We start from the raw sequence: 23,903 nt of genomic DNA, 5'->3' as shown, positions 1-23,903 counted from the left end.
CCTTCTCTATACAATAAATTTAAAAAAAAGCAACGTTTCGCATTAATACATTTCCCATAAAATCTATCTGTTTCATAAGGAATAATACTTAATAGCTTATACTGAAAACATGTGTCTGCAAAGTAATTGCTTAATCCGGATTCTTTGTTCAACACTTTATTACTTTCCCCATTTGTGGTAGAAACACTGGGTGCAGGAGCAACCTGCCTCGCGATTTTCGCGTGGGCCCATGGGATACCTTTGTGTTGCGTCGTCGTGAATTTCACTGTATGTCGACAACAACTGGACTGAAAATTTGACGAATTTGCATATTTTCTGGTTTTCACAAATATCTAAACACAGTCTTCAAAATGTCTATGACATTTATGCCACAGCATCGACGGAATAAAATTCCAGATCCCGCCGCAATACAAAAAGTAAATGTTTCTTGCAACCTTCGATTTGCATGCATGTCTGTCGAATTCTGCAACTCGTAACTCGGCTCAGTGAACTTTAAGAATTCATTTTGCAGTAAACCTTTGACGCGGGCGTATTTTAAGAAACCTATTTAAGGCAGCGGAAAACCCTGACGTCACATGCCTTTTCATAGGTATGAGAGGGAAACGTCAGTTAATTGAGTTAACACAGGCGGTGAAGGTGATGGAAGCGATATCGCCAATTTTGAGGTCGCCATTGGATTTAATCATGAAATCGTCACAAACAATTCTAAATTTGTTATGTGGTATCAAAGCAAAATTATCTTACTCTAAAACCGTCGGGGTACGACAAAGTACCCCACTGGCCACTGCATGTATACAAATGACTTCGTACCCATGCACAGCATGGGTACGAATAAGCAGTATACAAAGACAGTGTACATGGATATCCATGGAGGAGCTGTCAAACAATTACATATTTCAAAACCAGGATAACTGCGCCTATTATGAAAATTTACACACCCCATCATTTTCAAAATACACTGAAACCCTATATTCCATTTTGATCAAATTCATGTCTCAGAATGTTTATATTTTGTAGACTGATAAATGTTTCCATATATTGCACCCAAGTGTCAGTGCTAAACCCCTCATGTGGAGCAAATGATATTACAAGAAGTCAATTTGATCAACCACATTATAGATTAGGCTGTTCTTCCCCATCCATAATGATGTTTTGAAGCATGAATAGGCAACACCTTTAATCTACTCAAGGCTAGATGACAGCATGTCATGTTTTAATTGGCCAACACCAAACATGTGATACACATGGCAGACCTAAGCCAAGCTCTTTCAGTGAGTATGAAATCTCTGTTACCAGTGTATTGAAAAGCACATGTTCGGTGAAGTGCATCAAAGAAATAAATTGTTTTTAAAGACTTGATACAGACTATTAGGCAACATGCTGTGATTAAAGGCCTACAGGCTGTAGTTTGCCAAATGAAAATGGTGGCAAGTTTGATCAGAAGAATTTATGTTGTGGAATTAAAACATTTATACATCATTTTTGGCAACAAATTTCAACCAAATTGTTATTTTAAAAGGATATTCTTACAGAAGGACTTCTCCTTATCAAGTTTAGCAACAAAAGACATTTGTGAGTAAGTAACTTGTTGTAAAAAAAACCTGCTTCACATGGCCATGTCATGGAAATCATGATTTCCTAGTTTCCATGTGGATTGTTAATTGATACCATTTTCCGCGTATACACTGCATGTATGTTAATTTTCCATTTGTAATTGCTAACCGTGTATTTTGAATGGGGCTGTCAGCCCTGTATCTTCGCCAGCCTCGTATGTCACGTGTTGCGCTTCCTACGCCGCCTGAGTTAACACATTTGCTAGTCAGCCAGTCTTGCTCAAGGAAACCTACAAAAATATGTTGTCTATACTTCACTTGACCCAAATATATGATTTTTTTTTGGTGATGAGAGACTCGCACATGGAATTTCAGAGGATTTTGATAGCAGTTCCATTAAAAAGCTGCTATCGTCATAAGACTAAGATCTAGAAACACCCCGAAATGCTTTTTTTTGGGAATTTTGCTAGCTAAATCTTTTTGATGAAAGTCAATCTTTGACTAGATTTGTAACTTTGTTACGGAAAGTGCTATGACAAAAAGGTTTTCAGTGTTGGCTTTCTTTACTCAAGGGCTTTAATTTGATATATAAAATGATGCAGTTTGATGGGCAGGCAAATTTGAATTCACCTGGCATACCTACTTTTCGCTACGCTGGTTTAGGTATACGATTTACGGCCGTGTATAAGAATTAGAAAATAAAAAGCAGGCATGACGGGTCTTGCAGCCTTGGACGTCCGTCCAGGTCAAGGGTCAATTTATGATATTCATTGCCAAATGGATTGGTGACGTCAGGTTTTTCCGCTGCCTTTAGACATGTGCATATTTTAAGTGTACCGGTACATCACACATTTACTGCGTTGAAACGCACTTGTCACCGACGTACACATTGTTAGCTCCGACTTTCCTTGGCTTTGCAACATCACGGTCATGACTGTGTATAGTCCGAATAATCAGTCCCAGAACAAAATATTAATTTCTGACATGATCCTGTTCTGGTTCTGAACTGTTTCCATTCGAAATCTTGATGGCAAATTGGACAAAAGAAGCACATGGTCCTACTTCACAGTTTTTTAATCCCTATTCATGCTGCGTGAATCACTCTATTGTGGACCATCCTTTTGATACTTGAGTATTTGGACAAGCGGAACAGTTTTGACAGGCCTTTTGTCTACCTAGCTCTGTAAACAAACGAAACGAGGAGGTCGAAATTGTCCTCCTCGTCGTTGAATAGGATAGTCGGCATAATAGTACGGCACTGGACGGTGTAGCAGTAGTAAGTGGACGCTCGTCAAAGGTTTACTACAAAATATTGTAGAAGTAGTTTTAAATACTAGACATGTGGTACATTTTGTGCATTTTCCCGAATTGGGAACGTTAGCTACTTGCCATGCTCTTCGTATTATTGGCTTGTAGAAAATGTATATGACTGGTTTTGACTTGAGCAACAAACAACACATGTGATCATATTAACAATTTAACATGAGTGTCATGATCTGGCCATTGACATAAATAACATTCAATAATAATAAACTCCAGGACTTTACTGGATAAACTGAATAAACTCCAGGACTACACAATACTGTCATGACATGACAGTGTCAGCAGGGCCAGAGCCAAAATTCCCGTTTGTGGCGGGACGGAATTTTGATAGGCCTTTTAAATTGTAGCTCTGTCCCTGTTTATTTTATGGATTCTTTATGTTCTTAATATAAACAAGTAAGTTACAGACTACATTCACACAAAAAAAAATAGTCCTAAGAATCAACACGTTGCCACGGTAACACAAATTCACTGATGTGGCGGGACGGAATGATAAACTTCATGTATTTGTGAACACAGTACATTTGTTGAATTTTTATCAAAAGTACTGGGATAAAATATTTGTTTCTAACATTGGTATTAACTTCAACTATCCTTCTTTTGTTATGGGAGGAATTATAAAATTCACCGGCTTCTTTATAGTACGTTCATTAATTTTTAAAAATCATGTCAATGTGGCGGGACGGAATGTGGCGGGACGGAATTTTGTCCACCATGTCAAAATCAAGAAAAAAAGCAATTGATTCACTTTAAAACTGACAAAATTGTTTTTTCTTTCACTTCCAATGAAAAATTATTGCAAAATATTGACTGAGAAAGAAATTTTTCATAGATTCCTGAACTTAAAAAAATCATCTCAAAATGTGGCGGGACCGTGTTTTACACCATAGACCCTGAAAATAGCATTATTGCTGGCGTCCTACCACAAAAGGCCTGAAATAGAAGAAGTTAAAATGGTTTTGAGCCTAGCAAAGTTGATGAATTAAATTTTTATGTACTCAGGAATGTTTATTACCATAATAGTTGATATTTTGAAATTTTATATAGTTGATTTTTTTCGTCCCTTCCGGAACGTAAAAAATTCACCTCAAAATGTGGCGGGACGGAATTTTACACATATTTTAATTTATTTCTTTATTTTGGCAAAGTCCACTGACATTTTTTTTAGTGCTGAAATTGTCTATACAGAAGACCTTTATAATACCATAAACAAAAAAATCCTATCTTTTTTAAATATGCAGTAACATCAAATTTAACAATTCCGTCCCGCCACACCGAGAGGGCGCTATGTGTGTATTTTATTGCTTGTATTCCAAAATTGACGGGCAAATTTTACTTTTTTTTGCCGATTCATAATCTTTGGTAAGTGGTCTATTAAACCAGAGGAGAAATTCACTCCTGTAACAATTTCTAAATTTTAGGTTGAGTGATGACCATTTTTGGCTCTGGCCCAGCATTATTGTGTAGCTGTAGAAAATTCTTTAAAATAAATTACCGGAGTTTAATTGAATGTTATTGTGTCAATGTCCAGATCATGACACTCATGTTAAATTGTGTTTATGATCATGATGTTTGTTGCTCAAAAACCGTGAAAGAACAATTTAAGACAGTCCAATTATTGTGTATGCTTACTAAGCATCTATCTAAATTCATGATTTTGTCTTTGGTATGAGACCTCTATAATGATGTCCATCATTTCTATTCACCGTGGTCATTCAGTGATCAAGGTTTGACTTTGAATGGTAAAAATTTGCATCTTGTGAATTTAGAAATTAAACTGCCCTGCGTTTTCGACATACTTAGCTTGCGTCTGCGGTAAACTAGCTCAAGGTACTCAATCTGAAATTACAGGTTTACATTTACAATCTGACATTTTTTTTACTGTATTCAGCTAGAGCATAATGTGTCAAAAACTGGGGGTAAAAAAGCGAACAAAAGATACAGTAGTATGTGTCGTATTGCATTATAAAGCAGTCTATTCATGACTTTAGCAACTCGACCTCAATTTCTTATCGTTTCTATTCCCCACATTCATTCAACTTCAGTGATCGAGGTTTAAATGGTAGAGATTTGCATCTAATGAATGCGATCTCATTCTTTAGAAATTAAACAGTTTTGTGCCTGGCTATATAAAAGCCAATGTTGATGCCATTAGCCTCGCCATGTGATAATTTTTAGCATCATATTGCTGCGCTGTAGTGCGTCTGCGTAAGGGGTCCCGTTAAGCTTTTAAAATTAAAGCCTTAATGTACGATCTTTTTAAATTTTTAGATTTTTCTTTGTTTCTTCTAAAATGATAATATACAATCATTATGAAAGTTCCCAATATATTTGGACGCAAAAAACATTGGGAATTTGCAAAGAAACAACATCATAATCTTCACCTCTATCACTCGAAACATCTCGCACTATATGGATTAGGACAGCGAGTGCGGCCTCAGAGTTAGTCTCCTCTGCGGCCAGTTTGGTTACGCTCCCTCCACATGTGGAGGAGCATAACCAAGCTAGTTTTGTACGAGACTACGGTTTGCGATCGTGGCCGACATAAAGTCATAATCTAAAAAATTATGACTTTATGTCGGACCAACAGAAAATCGTCCCGTTTTACTACAAATAGGACGAATTTGACAGTTTGCTCATAGATTTAAGTTAGAACATGTGTAAGTATTACAAATATGCCAAAAAATCGGTTTTGAAAAAAATAAAGGTAAATTCTGAAAAAAGATCGTACATTATGACTTTAAGCAAAGTGCGTCCAAATCTGCAAGTTTTAGTAAGGTCAGCAATTTCGATGTGCTTTTTTACACATCAAGCTGTCACTTTCAGACGTTGACAGACTTTCATAATCTATTTATAAGGCCGATAAGCTATCCAAAATAATAATGATCATGGAAAAAATAAAATCAATACTTCATGATCAGCATTGGTGCTAAGTTTGAATTATAAATACCAGTAACTTTAAATACATATTAAAAAAGGTGTTCATTTTAAAGGAGGAAACGTTCACAAATAATGTTTTGTTTCTCAACAGATGCTAGATGAAAACAATCAACTCATACAGACTATCATGGACTACCAGAACAAAGGAAGAGGCTCTGAGGTCTCACAGTAAGCATATTGATAAGTTTGTTTGTTTGTTTGCCCAGGTTGGTCCGTGAGGGACACATGCTTATCCATGGGAAATCCATGGGCCGTTCCAAGCTCATACTAAAAAAGCACAAGCATGGATAGCCAGTCTAGGCTAATAAAATGCGTGCTGGCCTAGATAGCTTTGATAAACAAAGCAAGAAAGTTGCTCAGAGGTGCAATTTTGTTGCAGTATTTGTTTGTTCTCAACACTCAAAACAATATTTTGGGTCGGTAGGGTTGAGAAGGGATCAGTTAGTTGACTGGAAACCCATGAATATATATTTGTCCAGCCGTACTTGAATGTCATGATCCCCCCAAAAATGCAGCTAGGCATAAGGCCTACCTACTGAGCAGTGATGCCAGGTTCGTCTACATGTATCGCTATTAGAGCGGCGTTAAAGTACATAAACTTACATTATATTTCAGAGATCATTATTATCATTCCTGATTCCAATCATGTTTTAACACCACTATTGTTATATTTTCTCAATTAGGTATCAACAAATCCTACACAGAAATTTAGTGTATCTGGCCACAATTGCAGATTCCAATCAACAGGGTATGCAGAATTTATTAGGGGTGAGTTACAGTATCTAGATACAGCATGAGAATTTCCTCTGGCATGATTTAATTCTGACTTAATTTTATTTGATTGACTGAGTGGCTGGTTGATTAATTAATTGATTTGATGGATTGATCCAGAGATTGCTTGATCCAGGTTTTGGATGTAATCTGGTTCCCTGACTAGACTTAAGATAGACAGGTCATATTATACAAATATATACTGCCATGAGAGGTTCTGGTTAAAACTATGGGCCCGAGGTGAGATCAGTAGTACTATTTTCATGAGGGGCGCAGCCCTGAAGGAAAATAGTATTAATTGATCTCAACGAGGGACCATAGTTTTAACCAGAACCTCGAATAAAGGCAGTATATATTTGTTAAATATACTTCATTAATTTGCGCCAATAAAGTATCCTTACATTTAGAAAAATAATCACAATTTCCAAACTGAACAATATTGGAGTAAATTTGTTTTTTTCAATAGATGCACTAATCCTGCACATTATGACACCACATTGAATCCAATGTGACTTCAAGAAGTAAAGTTACAAGCATTTGATTAGACAAAGGTCCAGTTTCTAAAGTGACAAACTGACCTATTCAAAACTCCACAGGCCACAAATCTGGTTTGAGAGTGGTGAATGGTTAATGTATGCGTTTGGCTTAATTTAAAACAAAAGGAACAAAAAAAACTGAAACAAAACAACTGACAAATAAAATGAAAGTTATGAAAGTACAGAGAAGTAAAACTGAAATAAAACTGCTTTAAATAACGCTTCATTGAAGAAACTGTGTTGTCTCTTTGTTGCGCTTGTTGGAATCTTTTTTGCGCCTTGATAGGCCAGTTTGTCACTTTTAAAACTGGACACTCGTCTATTCAATAGCTTGTAACTTTACTTCTTGAGGACACATTGGATTCAATGTGGTGTCATAATGTGCAGGATTATATAGTGCATATATTAAAAAAACAAATTTACCCAAATATTGTTCAGTTTTGAAATTGTGATTATTTTTCCAAGTGTAAGGATACTTTATTGGCGCAGTATATATTCTTTGTTCATTGATTGGTTAAAAGAAAATTATTTGACGTTTGGACTCTCCAGCTTCTATCCTGAGCACAACCAATTTAAGCACAACCTATACGGTATTTTGCCCTTAAAAAAAAAATCGAATAGGCTAAAATCGGGCTAACCAATTACAGCAGCAGCGAAATCACGCTATGGCAGTTTCAAGCGTGCGTGAACTGTTCCATGGAAGGCATGGTCAAAAGTACTATTTACGGCTTGGAGGTACTATTTACGGCTCATCCGGGACATTGCAAATACTATTTACGGCTTAGAGATACTATTTACGGATAGGAGTACTGATGGTAGAACTATTTTTGGTCATGTGATCCAATGTGTAACCAATCAATGAACAAGAATATATTAATGAAGTATATAAAAACATTTTATTCAGGATTTTTCAGGTTCAAAGTACATACTACAAGTACAGAGCTCTAGTTGTTTTATGCCATTTTGTTGAATATGAAAATTGACTGTTCATGTAAACTGTTATTTCCTAACTGTACTCTGTTCAGTTCGTAAATATAGGCTGGACGCATGATTTGTATAAGTTGGCGTACATATAGCTGGGCGCAGCACCTATGCGAACTTCGCTTTTTAATACTTGTGACTTTACGCAGGCATAAGTTGGGACTTTATTGATGTGCGAAGTAACAAAAAAAACCAAATAATTCTCGCCTATTATTACGAGGGAATACAAGCTGATAGTAATAGTATAGTACATTTTCCAAAGGATCTAAAATCATCTCTAGTTTAGAGTGTCTGCCTGTTTGTTAAAAAAAACCTGGGAATGTCTTACAAACAGCGTTGGAAATAGCTGGTATCGCGTAGCGAAATGCTGCACAATTTTATCAATTTGCTACACAATTTCTGAAATATGTGAATGTACCAAATATGGAAGCAAATTTTGCTATGCATAAAAAAATGCTTAATTCCAACACTGCTTACAAGTGTTTGAAGCATACCAATTGCAAGGACTATTGGCCTAAGCTTGTGAAGTGACTATTGAGGTCACGGTGGCTCAGTGGTTACGGCCTTGGACTCATAATCTGAGAGCTTGCTCGATGTGTGTGGGTTCGTTTCCCCGTCCCACCACCGTGTTGCGCCCTTGGGCAAGGCGCTTTGTCTCGCTTGCCTCACCCCACCCAGGTGCCATGGGAAGCTGTTAGGGGTAGTCACAGTCGTTGTACTGATGGACCCTGCGCCACTTGTAAAAAAAAAAAAAAAAGCGCATGGGCTGCAAACGTGGTTCCGACATATTCTAATGACGGCGGAATAAAGCGCTTTGAGGCTGTTTACGGCATAAAGCGCTATATAAATATCTACATTTATTTATTTATTTATTGACTAAAACCATTGATTGTAACTAAATTGATATGACAGGGAGCATCAAGTCATAATCCTCAGCAACAGCAACCCAACCAAATGGGAGTACCATCATCTGGCGGCAACACCCCAAACATGCCCAATCAACCACAGCAGCAGCAGCAGCCACCGCCGCCCATGAGTAATGGACCTCAAGGGGACAGTAACATGATGCCACCAAACCAAACCATCCCACCAACATCATCAGCACCAACATCCATGCCTAATAACCAAATGCAAGGTACGCATCTTCTGATATGTTAATGTCGTTGATACAAATTTGAAAATGAAATAGACAGTGATAGGCAATTAAAGATTGCACAAAAAGTAACGCAGCTTCAGAAGTAATAGATATTTTCACAAAATTTATTCATAGAAACATGGATGATTTATTTACGCTCATTTTGATACCCCATTCGTCCAATTTCGCTCAACATTAACAAGACAGCAGTGTTTTTAAAGAAAAATACCTGAATTAAAAAGTTGCAACTATTTGTATTGATTTGAAGTCAGCATGAAGATAATGGTGGGTTTTACGTGCCACAATGCTTGCGTAATAACCATTGATTGCTGTAAACTGCAACTGAAAAATACCTGAATTAAAAAGTTGCAACTATTTGTATTGATTTGAAGTCAGCATGAAGATAATGGTGGGTTTTACGTGCCACAATGCTTGCGTAATAACCACTGATTGCTGTAAACTGCAACTTAAAATTCTGGCTTTTTTTTCTTTAAAAGCACTACTGTGATGTTAATATTGAATGACACAGGACAAATGGGGTATCAAAATGCGAGTAAATAAATCATCCTTCCTTCTATGTCGAAATATTGCGAAAACAATTATTAGTTCTGAAGGTATAGGCGTATTTATTACAGCTGCGTTACTTTTTGTGCAGACTTTACATTGGTAACCAAAAGTTTGATCTTTCGTCACATAAGAAAAAAGATTGGCTTGGGACAAGACTAGTGTTACATTGATCTTTACTTACTCATGAATCAATTTAAAGTGGGTCCTATAATGACCTAATTTTATCCTCTTTAAGAGAATTTAAAATAATACGTTATTGTTAGCTGAAGCTTTCTTTGCATTATTTATTTATTGGCATTAATTTGCATGGCTATATTAAATCAACCAGGCTAACTAACAGGTTATTAATTTATGCGCATAAATTACCTTCAACCATTACTTTTGCAATATACTCTCAGCGACCAACATTGTTTTCAAATGTTAAATGTGCATATTTTTGAAAATAAACTAATGGAAGTTCTCCCACCTAAAAAAGAAAAGATGTGATTTGTATTTTTAGTGAAAGTAACATTTTGAAACATTTGAAATTAAAATTTGTCTTAAAGGGGCACTTTCTAATCCACAGCCTCATCCCTCCAACTTACTCCGAGAGAGTTGAAATTAGTTCACAAGTTTTAGATACTGTAATCATCCGAACCTTGGAATAAAAGAATTTGGGGTAAAGGTAAACTTAGGGGCCATTAGCAGGAATTGAATAAAAGTTCAATTGAACAGTGAACATTATCCATGCAAATGAATATTGCACTAATGGAATCTAGAGAAAAGAACAGAACTGTTGAATAAAACACCACAGCATTTACAATTCATTATGCTTATAAATTTTCTACAGATTTTTGACTCAATTTCATGTGTCAAATTTACAAAAAGGGGACCCTTGAAAGCATTCAATAGAGGCTGCTAAGGTCAACCACTATACATACATATATCCAGCTATGTATTGTTTAGGAATTTCAATTTTAATATTCTTGGGAGTTTGAAAAATATAGATTCCTATTGTTTTTGTTTAAATACTGTAAAAGTCAATATTTTTGCGATTTTGAAGATTTTGTCAATTGCGCGAGAATTAAATTTCGCGGTTTTGATATTGATACAATATAAACCTAATGCTAAAGGTTATTTTCGCGAGTTTTTATTTTCGCGATTTTATGTCCACTCGCGAAATTCACGAAAATAAAAACCTCGTGAAAATGTCTTCTTTTACAGTATTCAATTGTTGATGTTTAGGGCAATATAGAAACTGAAACAGGTGACAGAAAACTGGATAGGAGAATGTTAGAACTAGACTGTGTCTGGGAGTAATTGTGTACTATTTACGTGAAACCCTTGGTTGTGGGGATTTATATTTTCCTTTTGATATGTTTTATATTTTATGTTAACTATGCCACTTGAGCTCACTCATTCACCTACTTCATTATGTTGATTGCATGCATGTATCTATATTTGCGGGCCTGCTGGTCTCTCATTTCATCCTATCTATCAGGGCCGCCACGAACATCAACACCAAATGCACCACATTCACAAATGCCTGCTGACCAACAGGGAGGACAGCCTCCGCAGATGCAGCAGCAACAGCAAGGACAGCAGCAGCAGCAGCAAAATCAGCAGCAGATGCAGCCAGGATCAACTCCACAACAGCAGCAACCCATGCAACAGCCAAACCAACAGCAACAGCATCAAGGACAAGCTCCGCCGCCTCAGACTTCAATGGGTCCTCCTTCCAACACTGGTCCTAACACTGGTATGCCACCAAGTGGCAATCCACAGGGTTCAATGCAGGGTCCCACTGGTGGTGGTATGCCAACTGCATCCTCATCAGGACCTATGCCGGGTCCACCGGCACCAATGGGGCAAGGACCACCACCTCAGGGTGGACCAGGATCGGGACCCGGTGGTCCACCCATGGGACCAGGTGGTTATGGAAACCCTAACGTAAATAGCCAGCAGCAAGCTATGCCGCCCAGCATGCCACCAAACTCATCGTATTCAAACAGAAGTGCAATGCCGCCACAACAAGGCTAGTAGCCCTTATATACCTTTCTGCTGATCTGTGTCACTCACTCTAGCTATAGTTTTTCATTAGTGTGTGTTGTACTGTGGTGTGGAAAGTAGATTAGATAGTGGTGTTGCTGTGGTGAGTTTTGTCTTAACTCATAAGTAGTTTTACTGATCAAGAAAGCAGCTAGTTTGCAAAAACAAGTTTGCAAAAATATTTTCTCTGTGCAGACATATGCAAATTATTAGCTAAATTAATCTCATTCTAACAATTATTTTCTGTTGCTTCAAAGTGATGAAATGTTTGTTGATCAAAGAAATTAGACCACTATAATAGTCCCATGATGGATGCAAATACCCATGGGAATTCATAAAATTCATAAAATCCCAGTGTGCACAAAACTACACATTGCACGTGTACAGTGTTTGGGCAAGTAGCACTCACGTTTGGGCAAGTAGCACCAGGCACATATAATCTGCACAACATATTATTCACTCACAAAATTGACCAACAAATGCGATGTACTTCTATCTTTGGGTCTGTTGCAAACCTAAATCGCTCTGGGTATGGGTTTCAACTGGAATAAGCCATTATTGGTGCATTAGGTGACTTGCTTACTATTTCGTTTCTAAAACAGCTACTTTTTAAACATTACTGATTGTTTTAAACAATACTTTACGCTGGCGAAGTTACGTAATTAATCGGATTAACTACCATAGCAATAGGTCAAAACAATTTTGATCATATCGCGCTGCACTACAAGCAGGTTGAACTAATCACCTGTGTATGTCTGCAATCATAGATTGAATACAATACTGGTCTTTTCAAAGATACTAATCTTACAGGTGCAAGTGATCAGCATGATATGGTTCAATGCAGAGGTACCGCATGAACATACAATGTATCAGTGCAGCGCGGTATATTCAAAAATTGTTTTGACCTATTGCTATGGTAGTTAATCCGATTATTACGTAACTTCGCCAGCGTATAAAGAGTTTAATTTGTCAAAATCAAGCTAAAAACTTTTTAGAATGAATATTTTAAACAGTTCTCTCAACAAAATAGTGACTTACTTTAATATTTTATCACCACATCCGTGGGACCTCATCAGAATTGTGACAGGAGCAGTAAAGCTAATCATGTGACTCACGCTAAAAACTTATTTGATTTCACTGACAGTTGCATTAACTAGTGACCTACTGACTTTCTCAAAGCTGATAATTATAGTTATGGTGATCCAACAGTGGCAAGTGATGTTAAGGGAGAGGGAGTTGGCGCGGTGGTTGTTCCCTTGCCTTGCACCACTGAGGTTCCGGGTTCAAGCCCCGGCCGTGCCAAGAACTCGATGTGCATTTGGTTTATCCGATTCCATGCTCGCTCTCACAGGTTTTCTCCGGGATCTATGGTTTCCTCCTGCTTTAAAAAAATCGGTGATTAGTTGTTTGGTTATCAAAAACTTCCTTCACCCAAAGGAATTTGGTGGGCTGCACAGATAATTGGTGGATGTTACAATCTAAGTGCGGTTAGGTTTGCGCCTGGTTCGGCAGCAACCTAGTTACAGCACTGTGAAATCCTCCAAGATCTGGAAAAAGGCGCTATAATCTGAAATTTATTTTTTATTTTTATGTTAAGGCATTGTTGTCATTTCAAGCACATGCACGTATTTGGGGGGGCTTTAGCGCCAGCCCCGAGGTCAAAGTAAGGCGGCAAAAGCGAAGGCGGCGGAAGAAGAAGGCGGCAAAAACAGAGGCGGCAAAAAGCGAAGGGCTGCAAAGCAATTAGCAAAGAAAGAAGGCAAAAAAATTGAAAAAGCCTAAAAATTTTGAAAAAGGTTGCTTTTAGGGCGCTAGCGCCTGAAATTTTTTTTTTTTTTTTTTTTTGCTCTTCACTTTTACAAACGACCGTGAAAAAAATTGGGTCAACCTTTTCGGGCTGTTAAAGAAGGTGCAAAATTGTTTCTTCTTCAGCCCCCGGGTTGGGGCGGCCCATGCACGCCACTGAAGCAGTGGATCATAAAGTGACATAACTTTCCACAAGCTTTAGATCTTTTGCCACAAGTCAACTGTTGGATCATCACCAATTGATTTTGACAAATTAAACTCTTTATAGTCTTCAATTATGAAATCTGGTGAACCTATTAAAAAAAATGCAAAAAAAAATTTCTTGTCAATATTTAAGACTCAAGTGAGTCTCTACCAAATGCAAAGGAACATAGCAGCTCCATCGTACTGTGGAATTCTCAAGAAGATTTCCAAACAGCTGTAGTATGTGGTGGTTTTTTTTTTGTGCAAATATTTCTTTTCACTTGATCTTAATGTTTAGTATTAGCTATAATTGTAGAAGAATAGTTGTTTTGCATGCAAGTTTATATCTCAATAATGGGAAAATTCACAAATCAAAATATGAGCATCACATTTAGAGAAATAAGCTCTGTTCCGTACAAGTTGGTACCCCCATTTCTTTGCATGAAATTGTGTGCATATGTATGCTTTATGTGTACACTTTGCAATTTTAGCCTTGAAGTGTGTTGCTAGAAAAGCATGAAAAACAAAAATGTAATTTTTACGCATGCATTGGCAGGGATATCTTTGTTTTGGTAGCAAGATGGCGGATCCGTCAAATAGTCAATAGGAGTCAAATTGTGCAGAATATGACTGAGCCAACTTCCTTTACTAGTAAAATTTGAAAATGTGATGTTTCCATCTTGGTTTGTGGTATTCCACAAAAGTACACCACTAACAAACAAACCAGCAAGGTCTCCCAACTTATTTTTATCAGAGGTGGCGTGGTCTGATCATATGCCTTTAATGGTGATTTTGTATGCCATGCTACAATGTAGGGCAGTTCATATGCATGCCTGTCTATTCCTTCAGACCGATTTTCTCAAAACTTCTTACCAATCCTTTGATATAATTACAAAAATCATCAATATAGTGTCAATTTGGTGGAAGCTCTATAGTCCGACGGTTCTTTATTCCGACGGTTCTTTAGTCCGAAGGTTCTTTAATCCGACGGTTCTTTATTACGAAGGTTCTTTATTCCGACGGTTCTTTATTTGAAGGTTCTATAGTCAGAATTTTAAAAAAAGGTTCCCTAATACGAATAATAAATGAGGTTCTTTAATCCGAATTTTAAAAACGGTTCTCTAGTCCGAATATGAAAATAGGCTCTATAGTCCGAATTTTAAAAAGGTTCTCTAGTCCGAATATAGAAATCGGTTCTATAATCCGAATTTAAAAGAAGGTTCTCTAGTCCGAAATTGCAAAAGCGGTTCTATAGTCCGAAACGGATACCGTGTTCTTTAGTCCGAATTGGTAAACGGGTTCTATAGTCCGAATTTAATTTTTATCATTTGTTTCAGTATCAAATCATCAATTTTTAAATACAAATCCGCTAAAGTTCAACATGGTTGGTTTCTCTGGATATTTTCCGTAGCGTACATTGACGTTCATCTTTATTCTGGTGATATTTTCTTCATTTTTATCTGTTTTTCTTTCCATTATAATACTCTATACTAGTAATACTCTACGATGTATTCGAGTGTTGTCGAGTTCAAATTTTCATAGCGCCATCCCGTCATGTAAATGCTGCGGCTTTTTTTTAAAAACATTTAAACAAATTTAGTCATTTAAACAAATTAGTTTACAGAATAGTTAAAGTTTACCATAAACTCTGCTTTAGTATTATCTAGCTAAAGGGCGCAGTAAATGTTAATGTTTTTAAAAATCGGACTATAGAACCTTTTTACTGATTGGGACTAAAGAACACGGTATCCGTTTCGGACTATAGAACCGTTTTGCAATTTCGGACTAGAGAACCCTTTTTTGAATTCGGATTATAGAGCCTGTTTCTATATTCGGACTATAGAACCCTTTTTAAAATTCGGACTATAGAGCCTATTTCTATATTCGGACTATAGAACCCTTTTTTAAATTCGGACTAAAGAGCCTATTTTCATATTCGGACTAGAGAACCGTTTTTAAAATTCGGACTATAGAACCTTGAAATAAAGAAGCGTCGGAATAAAGAACCTCTTTTCAAATTTTTGTCGGACTAGAGAACCTCTTTTAAAATTCGGACTAGCGAATGCTATGAACACATGTTCGGACTAGCGAACCTTCGGACTAAAGAACCTTCGGATTATAGAACCTTCGGATTATAGAGCAGTCCCCGTCAATTTACCTCAGAAAGAAAAGAAAAATATGTGTCAGATGCTAGAGTTGTTACAATATTCAGTTTTGAGCCAGTGTCTGTTAGCTTTTTCAACATTTTGGTATAGCTTGCACCTTATGTGACTGAACATATATATTAATGTATTGTGCTCACCTTGATATTGTTAGTGACATCACCCTTATGGAGTTTGCAGTGCAGTGTGTCTTCACCTGTGTCGTTATTTCAAAAGACTGTTAATCCGAAGGGATGGTATTCAGAATGTTCATTATTCTGAAGGAGCATTACTCAGAATTAGAATAATACTTGTTTTTAGAAGGTTCATTACTCTGAAGGCTGGTTACTCCGAAGTGTCATTACTCTGAATTTTGAAATAACGGCTCTTCAGAATTTCGCTCCTTACCGTAAATTCGGAGTAACAAACCTTTGGAGTATTGACCCTTCGGAATAATGAACCTTTGGAGTAGTAAATCTTTGTAATAATGACCCTTCAGAATAACGAACTGGAACGTGTCTTTAAGGAGAGCCAAGCTCTATTAGATTCCTCACCTTAAAATCCAAGAGAAAGTGCTTCATACTTAGATCAAATTTAAAGAACACCAGTGTTGTCAGTGAATTTGTGTTAGTCCTCAAGCATTTTGCAGTAGTTTATGTTCAATGTGTTAGTAGCTTACTCATATGTATATATAGTTTGATCAACTTGTAATTGACAGGAATTGTGAGGCTTTTACCACTACACTGAAAAGTAGACCTACGTTAAGAGTGCTATCATAGTTGATCTGTCTGGCCTATATTGTACGTTTTAAAGAAAGTAGACAAAGTATAGGACTTAAATTAATAATTTGTTATGCTTCTGGGGAGATGGCACAAGACAGTTCTCTAAATAAAATATATCAATATTCATCTGAGATGTTATAATGCCCACCGATTACAAGCTGATCAAACTGTAGGATCAAATTGTTTCAAGCACACATTGTGTGCATGCCGTGTAAGACAGAGATGATAAGATTTTCTTGAAACTCAACCTATAATAAAAGTCGGAGATAAAGTAAATAGGTCATATCTGGCGTCACCCGTTAATCAAACTCGGAAGCGGTTTGTTTACAATTTGTCATGATGATTGTAATCAGTGTGCCCTAGAGTTAGTTTTTCAATTCTCAAATGGTGGGTCTTTCTAATACTGAGTAATAGGAAACTTTCTTTTCGAAAGCACCATGTCAGCAATGCCTAGAAATTTTGCCTCGTACAAGTAGGGACATTGTTCGCCATTTTCCTATTTCTCTGATGAAGGCACCAGATGAATCAACCTCCCTTTTACGCATTACTAACCAATTACAGGCCATGGGGCATTTGATTGACAGGATCATCAGACACAAACCAGTTTATCTCTGACTTTTATTATAACTGTATAAAACATTGATGAAGGATCCAGATTAACCTTCATTGATAACCCTTAACTTGTATTTAACCTTAACCATAACCTGAACTTTAACTTAAAATGAATCCTATCAAACCATCACCCCTCTCCCCTCCCTCCCCACCCCCCCCCACCCCCACCCATTGGGCAGAGGCGCCCTATTTAACATTAGCTTTGGACATTTAACTTTTTTCTTTATTTTTCACACAACTTACCTGGGTGAAAAATTAAGAAAATAATTAAATATCCAAAGCTAACACTAAATACGGTGCCTCCGCCTAATGCCATGTAACTCAAGATTTTAAAGTTGCAGTAAATTCTATTGATTTGTATTCAGTATAATGAAAGGAAATCTGTGTAATGATATCTGGGTGTTTTTTTTTATTGTTGTAAGCAGTGGTAAGTGCAACTTTCAAATCTTGACCTCACTACATTAAATTGACCAGTGTTTTATTGTTTTCAAGGCTAATGTATCAAATGAGGTGTCAAAATGCGCAGAAATTAATTCTGCTTTCAACGCATTTTACAGATTTGTAATACAATAGCCCGTTTTGGAATAATGGCCATGATTTAAGGAGGGTTAGTTAGTAGTTACTTTTTTTGAGATGTTTATTATTACCAACCCACAGGCTACTAAAGGTTACCAATAACTATGATATTTAATAACTCGACTTTGAAAAAGGGTATAGTCTTCATCAAGGAATCAAATGAGGTACAAATTTGCAGGGTATTCTTAAAATAATAATTCTGTAAAATTATAGAAATTTTTTTTGATCCTTAGAAGGATTTGTCCTTATTTCTGCTAAGGACTCATCAATATTTATATCAGTCTAGAAGGAAGATTTAGGGCATATATGAAGAGCTTTGTTGCAAAACCCATTACATCCACTTGCCCAATTTTGAGAACACATATGGGGTTTGCAACAAATTTTATCTAATTTTGTCTAATTTTATTTGTTTGCTATTACAGGAAATATGATGCCTCCCCAACAGAGCATGCCCTCACATTCCCAACATCAACAAGGCGGTTTTCCTCAACGTATGCCAATGCACCAACAACAGAGGGTGTACATGCCACAGCAGCAACAGTCTATGATGGGACCACAGAATGGTAATCAAGGTAACCCACAGATGATGAGTGGAGGTCAACCTATGGCAGCAGGACAACCTATGGGAGGATATAGACAAACACCACCACAGGGTAGGAGACACAGGCCGCTGATCAATAAGGAACTGTTCACAAACACTTGTTAGGGGGGCATGATGCAAACAAAAATTCATCACAAAAATATTTCCCCCCCTTTTTTCAGATCTCTAAAATTTCAGACCCCCCCTTTTGACATGAAAATTATGTATCAACCCCATAGAAAGTTGTATGAGGGTCAAAACTTTTAAGGCCCCCTTTTTGCATCAGGCCCCCCTAACAAGTGTTTGTGAACGGTCTGTAACCTTAAATCACCCAACCACCAACTATATTTTATCTAATGAAGTGCCACTGGTCAAATAGAGTGAAGCGAGCATAGCGTCCACAGGGTGTGGTGCAGGGGCCAGCGTATGGGCCATGTGTGGTGCAGGGGCCAATCCCTGGTGGAGGCATCCTGGAAGCTCCTGGCTTTTAGGCTTTTAAATGGGTTACAGAGGGCCCAGTTTGAAAAATTACAAGTTTAATACTATCCACTTTTATTACTGCAAATTTTAAAAAATGTTTGTGTTATTTGAATTGATAAGTAGGGCTGCTACAAATAGGCAATTGCGTTATTTGCGCTGCAATTCGCGTAATTTTGGCACCAAATGCATTTTTTGTCATTTGGGGGAAAATAAAACTTTTTTTTGCAAATATCGATATTTTTTGATGGAGCTGGAGAGTCACTGGACCTATAGCCAAGTGCTGCAATCATTCATGGTTGATTTAAAAAAGAATTGGAAAATGTTACCAAAAAAATCACAAATTTTTATCCAAAAGGGGCAGATTTGTAACTTGTGTTCACTTCAGAATCTATTCAAGATACAGAAATGTGTACAAAACCAATGCAATTTTAGATCTTTAAAAGATATTAAATGAAGTGAACACAAGTTACAAATTATCTGCTATCTTTATCTTTTTCCCAAATTTGAATGATTGTAGCACTTGGCTTTAGGTCCAGAGACTCTCCAAATCCACAAAAAAAGGAATTAAAAATTGCCAAAAAGAAAATTGTTTTTTTGTTTTTGTTTTTTTTGTGTGGATTTAAAAAAACAACTTTTTCATGTGCCACTTGAAGCCATGCCATCCGCCACATGTGGTGAGCACGCCGCTATTTGAGGAACTCTGGTTTAGACTACATGTAATCCCTGCGATTGTATGATTTTCAAATTGTTAAATTATTTCTATATTTCCACACAGGTCAACCAGGCTACAATCAACCTTCAAATTATGGTCAACAAGGTTATCCCAACCAACAAGGATACCCTCAGCAAAACCAGAGACAACCCCCGTACGGAGGACCCCCACAAAATATGCCCCCTCCTAATCAGTATCCAGCTGGCCCAGGGCAACCGAGTGGATATGGCAACTACCCACCACAGGCTCAAGGACCACGCTACGGGGGCTATAACCAACCAGGGGGGCAACCTCAAGGGCCACCAGGCCCTCAGGGAGGCCAGCCAGGTGGCTATGGTGGATACACTCAAGGGGGATACCCTCCAGCTGGGTACAGTCAGTGAAATCAAATCAAGCAATGCTGTTATTGATTTGTTTGCAATTCAACTGTGGTTGATATATACGAAGGAACTGAAATAAGAAGAGGGGTATTTGGTGCTGGTTGGATTGATATTCCAACTTTCACAGAATACCAAACAATCCTGTCTCAGCAGCATGTAAAGCCTGTCTTACTTCAGAAGGACAGTGCTAGGACTTGAACTTCAGTGAACTGAGCCAATACCGATGCGGTATATGTGTAATCGTTGACGAAAGTGTATGGTCACGACTCACAAGATCATGCATAATGGACTATTCCAGTTGAAATTCATACACCCTCTATAAGGTATATTGCTGATAGCGATCGATAGGCAAATGTGATGCATGCTGGGAATAAAAAGCTGTAGAATTTGTCACCCACGATGGCAGATTTGAGTCCTTTACGCTTCTAGCATGCATCATCCCGTTCGCTATCAGCAATATACCGTATTTATGACATGATAAGACCCAATCTCGGACTTTTATTATAGGTTGAGTTTCAAGAAAATCTTATCATTTAAGACTTTAGTCTTCCACATACGGAGTGTGACTTTCAAATGGGGTTACCTGAATGGGTGACTCCATTTGAAATCTACACCCCCTGTGTAGGAGATTAAGGCCATGTCTTCCATAGGGGTGTGTGGATTTCAACTGGAACAGACTAATGTAATCATGATTAATAATGGCGACAGCTATGCTTGATGGATGCTATCAATCATGGGTTTTATTTATTTTTTGCTTCATCTTGACGATAGCATGAATTGAGTAAATGATGATTGATAATGCAAAGTGCTATACCATATAAGAGATGCAAGGCCTCACTCTTGCCAGTCAGTATTATATACCTTAATTTGTAAAATATATGCTGTGGCAATTTACCTATACCTGTTACAGTGTACATGTACGGTATTCAGAGAGATCTTGTGTGTTATTGTACATAGCTAATACATGCTTGATGCTTGGAAATCTTGTACTGAACATTGAATATGTGTTGATGTTATGAACAGTACATGAATTATATAGACCACTTGACATTGTGACGTCATTGCCCAGGAGTATACACACAAATTATGGCAATTTCCATTGTTCTTTGCCCTGCAGTGTACACATCGTAGTTTGCTCAGGGCACATGCATTATAAATTTCCCACCACATTTCATATAGTACAAGATAGCCACTGAACAGTGTAGCGGTTCGTTCAAGCATATCAATAGACCAGTCCCTCGCCTTGTTGATAAACAATGATGCCAAGTGGCCTATACTTCATGAATGTCATCCATCTAAAGCTTAAATACACTATCAGTAATGCACTACATCAAAAGGGTTTTTTAAAAAATCAGATGTTTGCATTCCTTTAAGGGATCGGATAGCAACGTTTGCACAGTATTTTTTGTGGGACATGAGACATCAAATTGCATTCTGAATACGAGGAATGTTGCCCTTCCGATATCAAATACTTTTGATTTTCTTTTAAATTCACGATATACCACAAATTGACATTTAACAGTCCTCGAAGTAAACTTTTTCAATCTAATGTTATGTACTTAAAGTGTATGTAGCTGGGAAGAAAAGCCGCCCATCCTCCATTTAAATCTTCTGACCTTTCGTATTAAAGATACACAATTTTTTGCCCAAAAGGACCTAACATTTTTAGGTCTTTTCGGCAAATTAAGTAAGGCACTTCACAAGTTATATAGGGATGGTTTTAACCATAGTGAAACTGTTATTTTGCATTATGCAAACCAGTTTCATCATTCATTTCCCAGCCCAGAGGCGGGCATGTTGAGTGATGGCTGGTGGACATCATAAAATATCTCAAAGTACGTCACATAAAACTAAAGAGGTCAACTCGCAACCCATTCAGAATAGAATAATTTAGCCACAGTGATAATGAATGAGTGTAAATGACTCTGCTACCAGGAGAAGGCTTTATGATGGACATAATTCCTAAATGTGATTTTCGTTTTCCACTTTCAGTGAATTATGATAGTCGGATAAGAAACAGGGTTTTTGTTATTCATCCCATTCCAAAACAATCAAGACTGACAAACAAAGAGTCAAGCAGTGGCGGCGCCAGGAATTTTTTTCGGTGGGGGGCATTAGGGGGAAGTGAATTTCAGGGGGCAAAAAAAGCAACAAATTTTGCACAAAATTACCGCAAAAAGTGGACATTTAAGTAATTTTGGGTTTTTTCGAGAGGGGGCAACAGTTCTGACTGGGGAATTGTCCCCATGCCCCCCCCCCAATGGTGCTGCCACTGGAGGCAAGTTGCCTTATTGGAGAGAGGCTAGAGAATATTGATAGTTTTGTTATCAAAATTAGTTTATATAATGCACTAGAAGTGCAGTATTAATATTTGTGCATGTAGTAGCTGTAAAATGTTTAACATTTGTTATACTATGTCTTCTTTTTTTTTGTTTTATTTTTTCAATTAACCCATGACGGTGTGCTTTCACAGATATGGATCATTTAGATTTTGTTTTATAATCTGGTTATACTGTCCTACCACCACACAAGAGCACAAAGTTCAGTAATGCACACACAAATCGCTCTTAAGGGCCCATACATACCAGTATGCTTTCTCCAGCTTGGCTGAGGAATCTCTCATTCAATGTGGCTGCAGAAAGCTGTAGCATGCTGCATCTTGGCTGGGGAAGGCTGCAGACTGGTAAATAGGTATGGGCCCTAAGGCTCTTCCCTGAAAAGTCACACGTAAGATGCTGAGCCCTGTTGCGTATTGCATGGTATACATAATTAGGATTTTAAATATAACAAGTGGCGGTAAAAATATCAAATAGTATTCAGCCAATGAACTGTTTCAAATTTATTTATGTGATAATTATCTGTATACCAACCTCCTGAACCCATCTAAGGTGAACACTCATTATCGCAAACAATTTGTGTGCCATCTTGTGGTGATAGGGCAGTACACACAATGTGAATTCAGTAAAGAAGACATGACAAAAACTTATTTCACTTGATCATGTCACATTTATGTTGAAGGTCAACTCTGTGGGCTGCTTGGTGCACAAAATGGTTAACTGCTAAGGCGGTTAATCCGTTTGTACTCCAGGCAGCTCATACAATTAGCATTTATGTGCGCCAAGCAGGTGATGTGTACACCCCTACTTACATTATGTGGGTACGACCACAGTGTTGCGTGTATGTTGTATGTTTGTTGGTACAACATGACATTGTGGGGTATAAATAGGTATTAACATATATTGTGGGGGTATGATTATTGATGATGCTTCCATAGTGGCCAATGGTGGCATACACAGTGTGTCACTTTGGGGGTATATTTAATACCTACCCCCTCTAGAGGCCCTAAAATGCCATATGGAGACGTGTACATTGTGGGAGTACTCCCACAAATAAAAAAAAAACGCCCACAATGTTGCTTTATACTTATAATTACTCCCACAATGTACCTCTTGTACATGTAAGAACCTACGTACAGTATCTTGGCTTGATTTTACAACTGTGCATGAGCTACAATGCCAGGCTACAATGTATCATGATTAGTGCTTGAAAAAACTCACCTCTACAAGGGAGCCTCTATCATTGTTAACTTTTTTTTTGCAGGCCAAAAGATTTGTATCAAACCTTTTGAACATTGTTGATCTGAAATTGTTATCTCAATTAGAAAACAATATGGGAGACAATCCAGCCTTCAAATCAAAAGATATACTGTAAAACCTCGTCTACGAGCATATAGAGTGCTTCTGATGAAAGCTAAATTAATCCAGGTGCGATTATGGAATTTGAGCAAATAAATTACAGATCTAAGCATATACAAACA

At 37.4% G+C, this 23,903-nt stretch overlaps 1 protein-coding gene across 1 annotated transcript; it reads left to right on the top strand.

Annotated features, from left to right (window-relative positions):
• Positions 1-224: 224 nt before the first annotated feature.
• Positions 225-20,133, top strand: LOC140135921 (uncharacterized). Its single transcript, XM_072157597.1, has 7 exons — positions 225-416; positions 5,908-5,984; positions 6,500-6,584; positions 9,017-9,239; positions 11,287-11,820; positions 18,357-18,587; positions 19,770-20,133. Exons 1-7 carry the CDS (start codon positions 351-353, stop codon positions 20,087-20,089), a joined length of 1,536 nt encoding a protein of 511 aa, XP_072013698.1. The 5' UTR covers positions 225-350; the 3' UTR covers positions 20,090-20,133.
• The last annotated feature ends 3,770 nt before the right edge of the window (positions 20,134-23,903 follow it).

This window comes from Amphiura filiformis, chromosome 16 (genome assembly GCF_039555335.1).
Source record: "Amphiura filiformis chromosome 16, Afil_fr2py, whole genome shotgun sequence".
Taxonomy (NCBI): Eukaryota; Metazoa; Echinodermata; class Ophiuroidea; order Amphilepidida; family Amphiuridae; genus Amphiura; species Amphiura filiformis.
The sequence above is the reverse complement of the archived record's forward strand: the minus strand, read 5'-3'. Positions and strand labels throughout refer to the sequence as shown.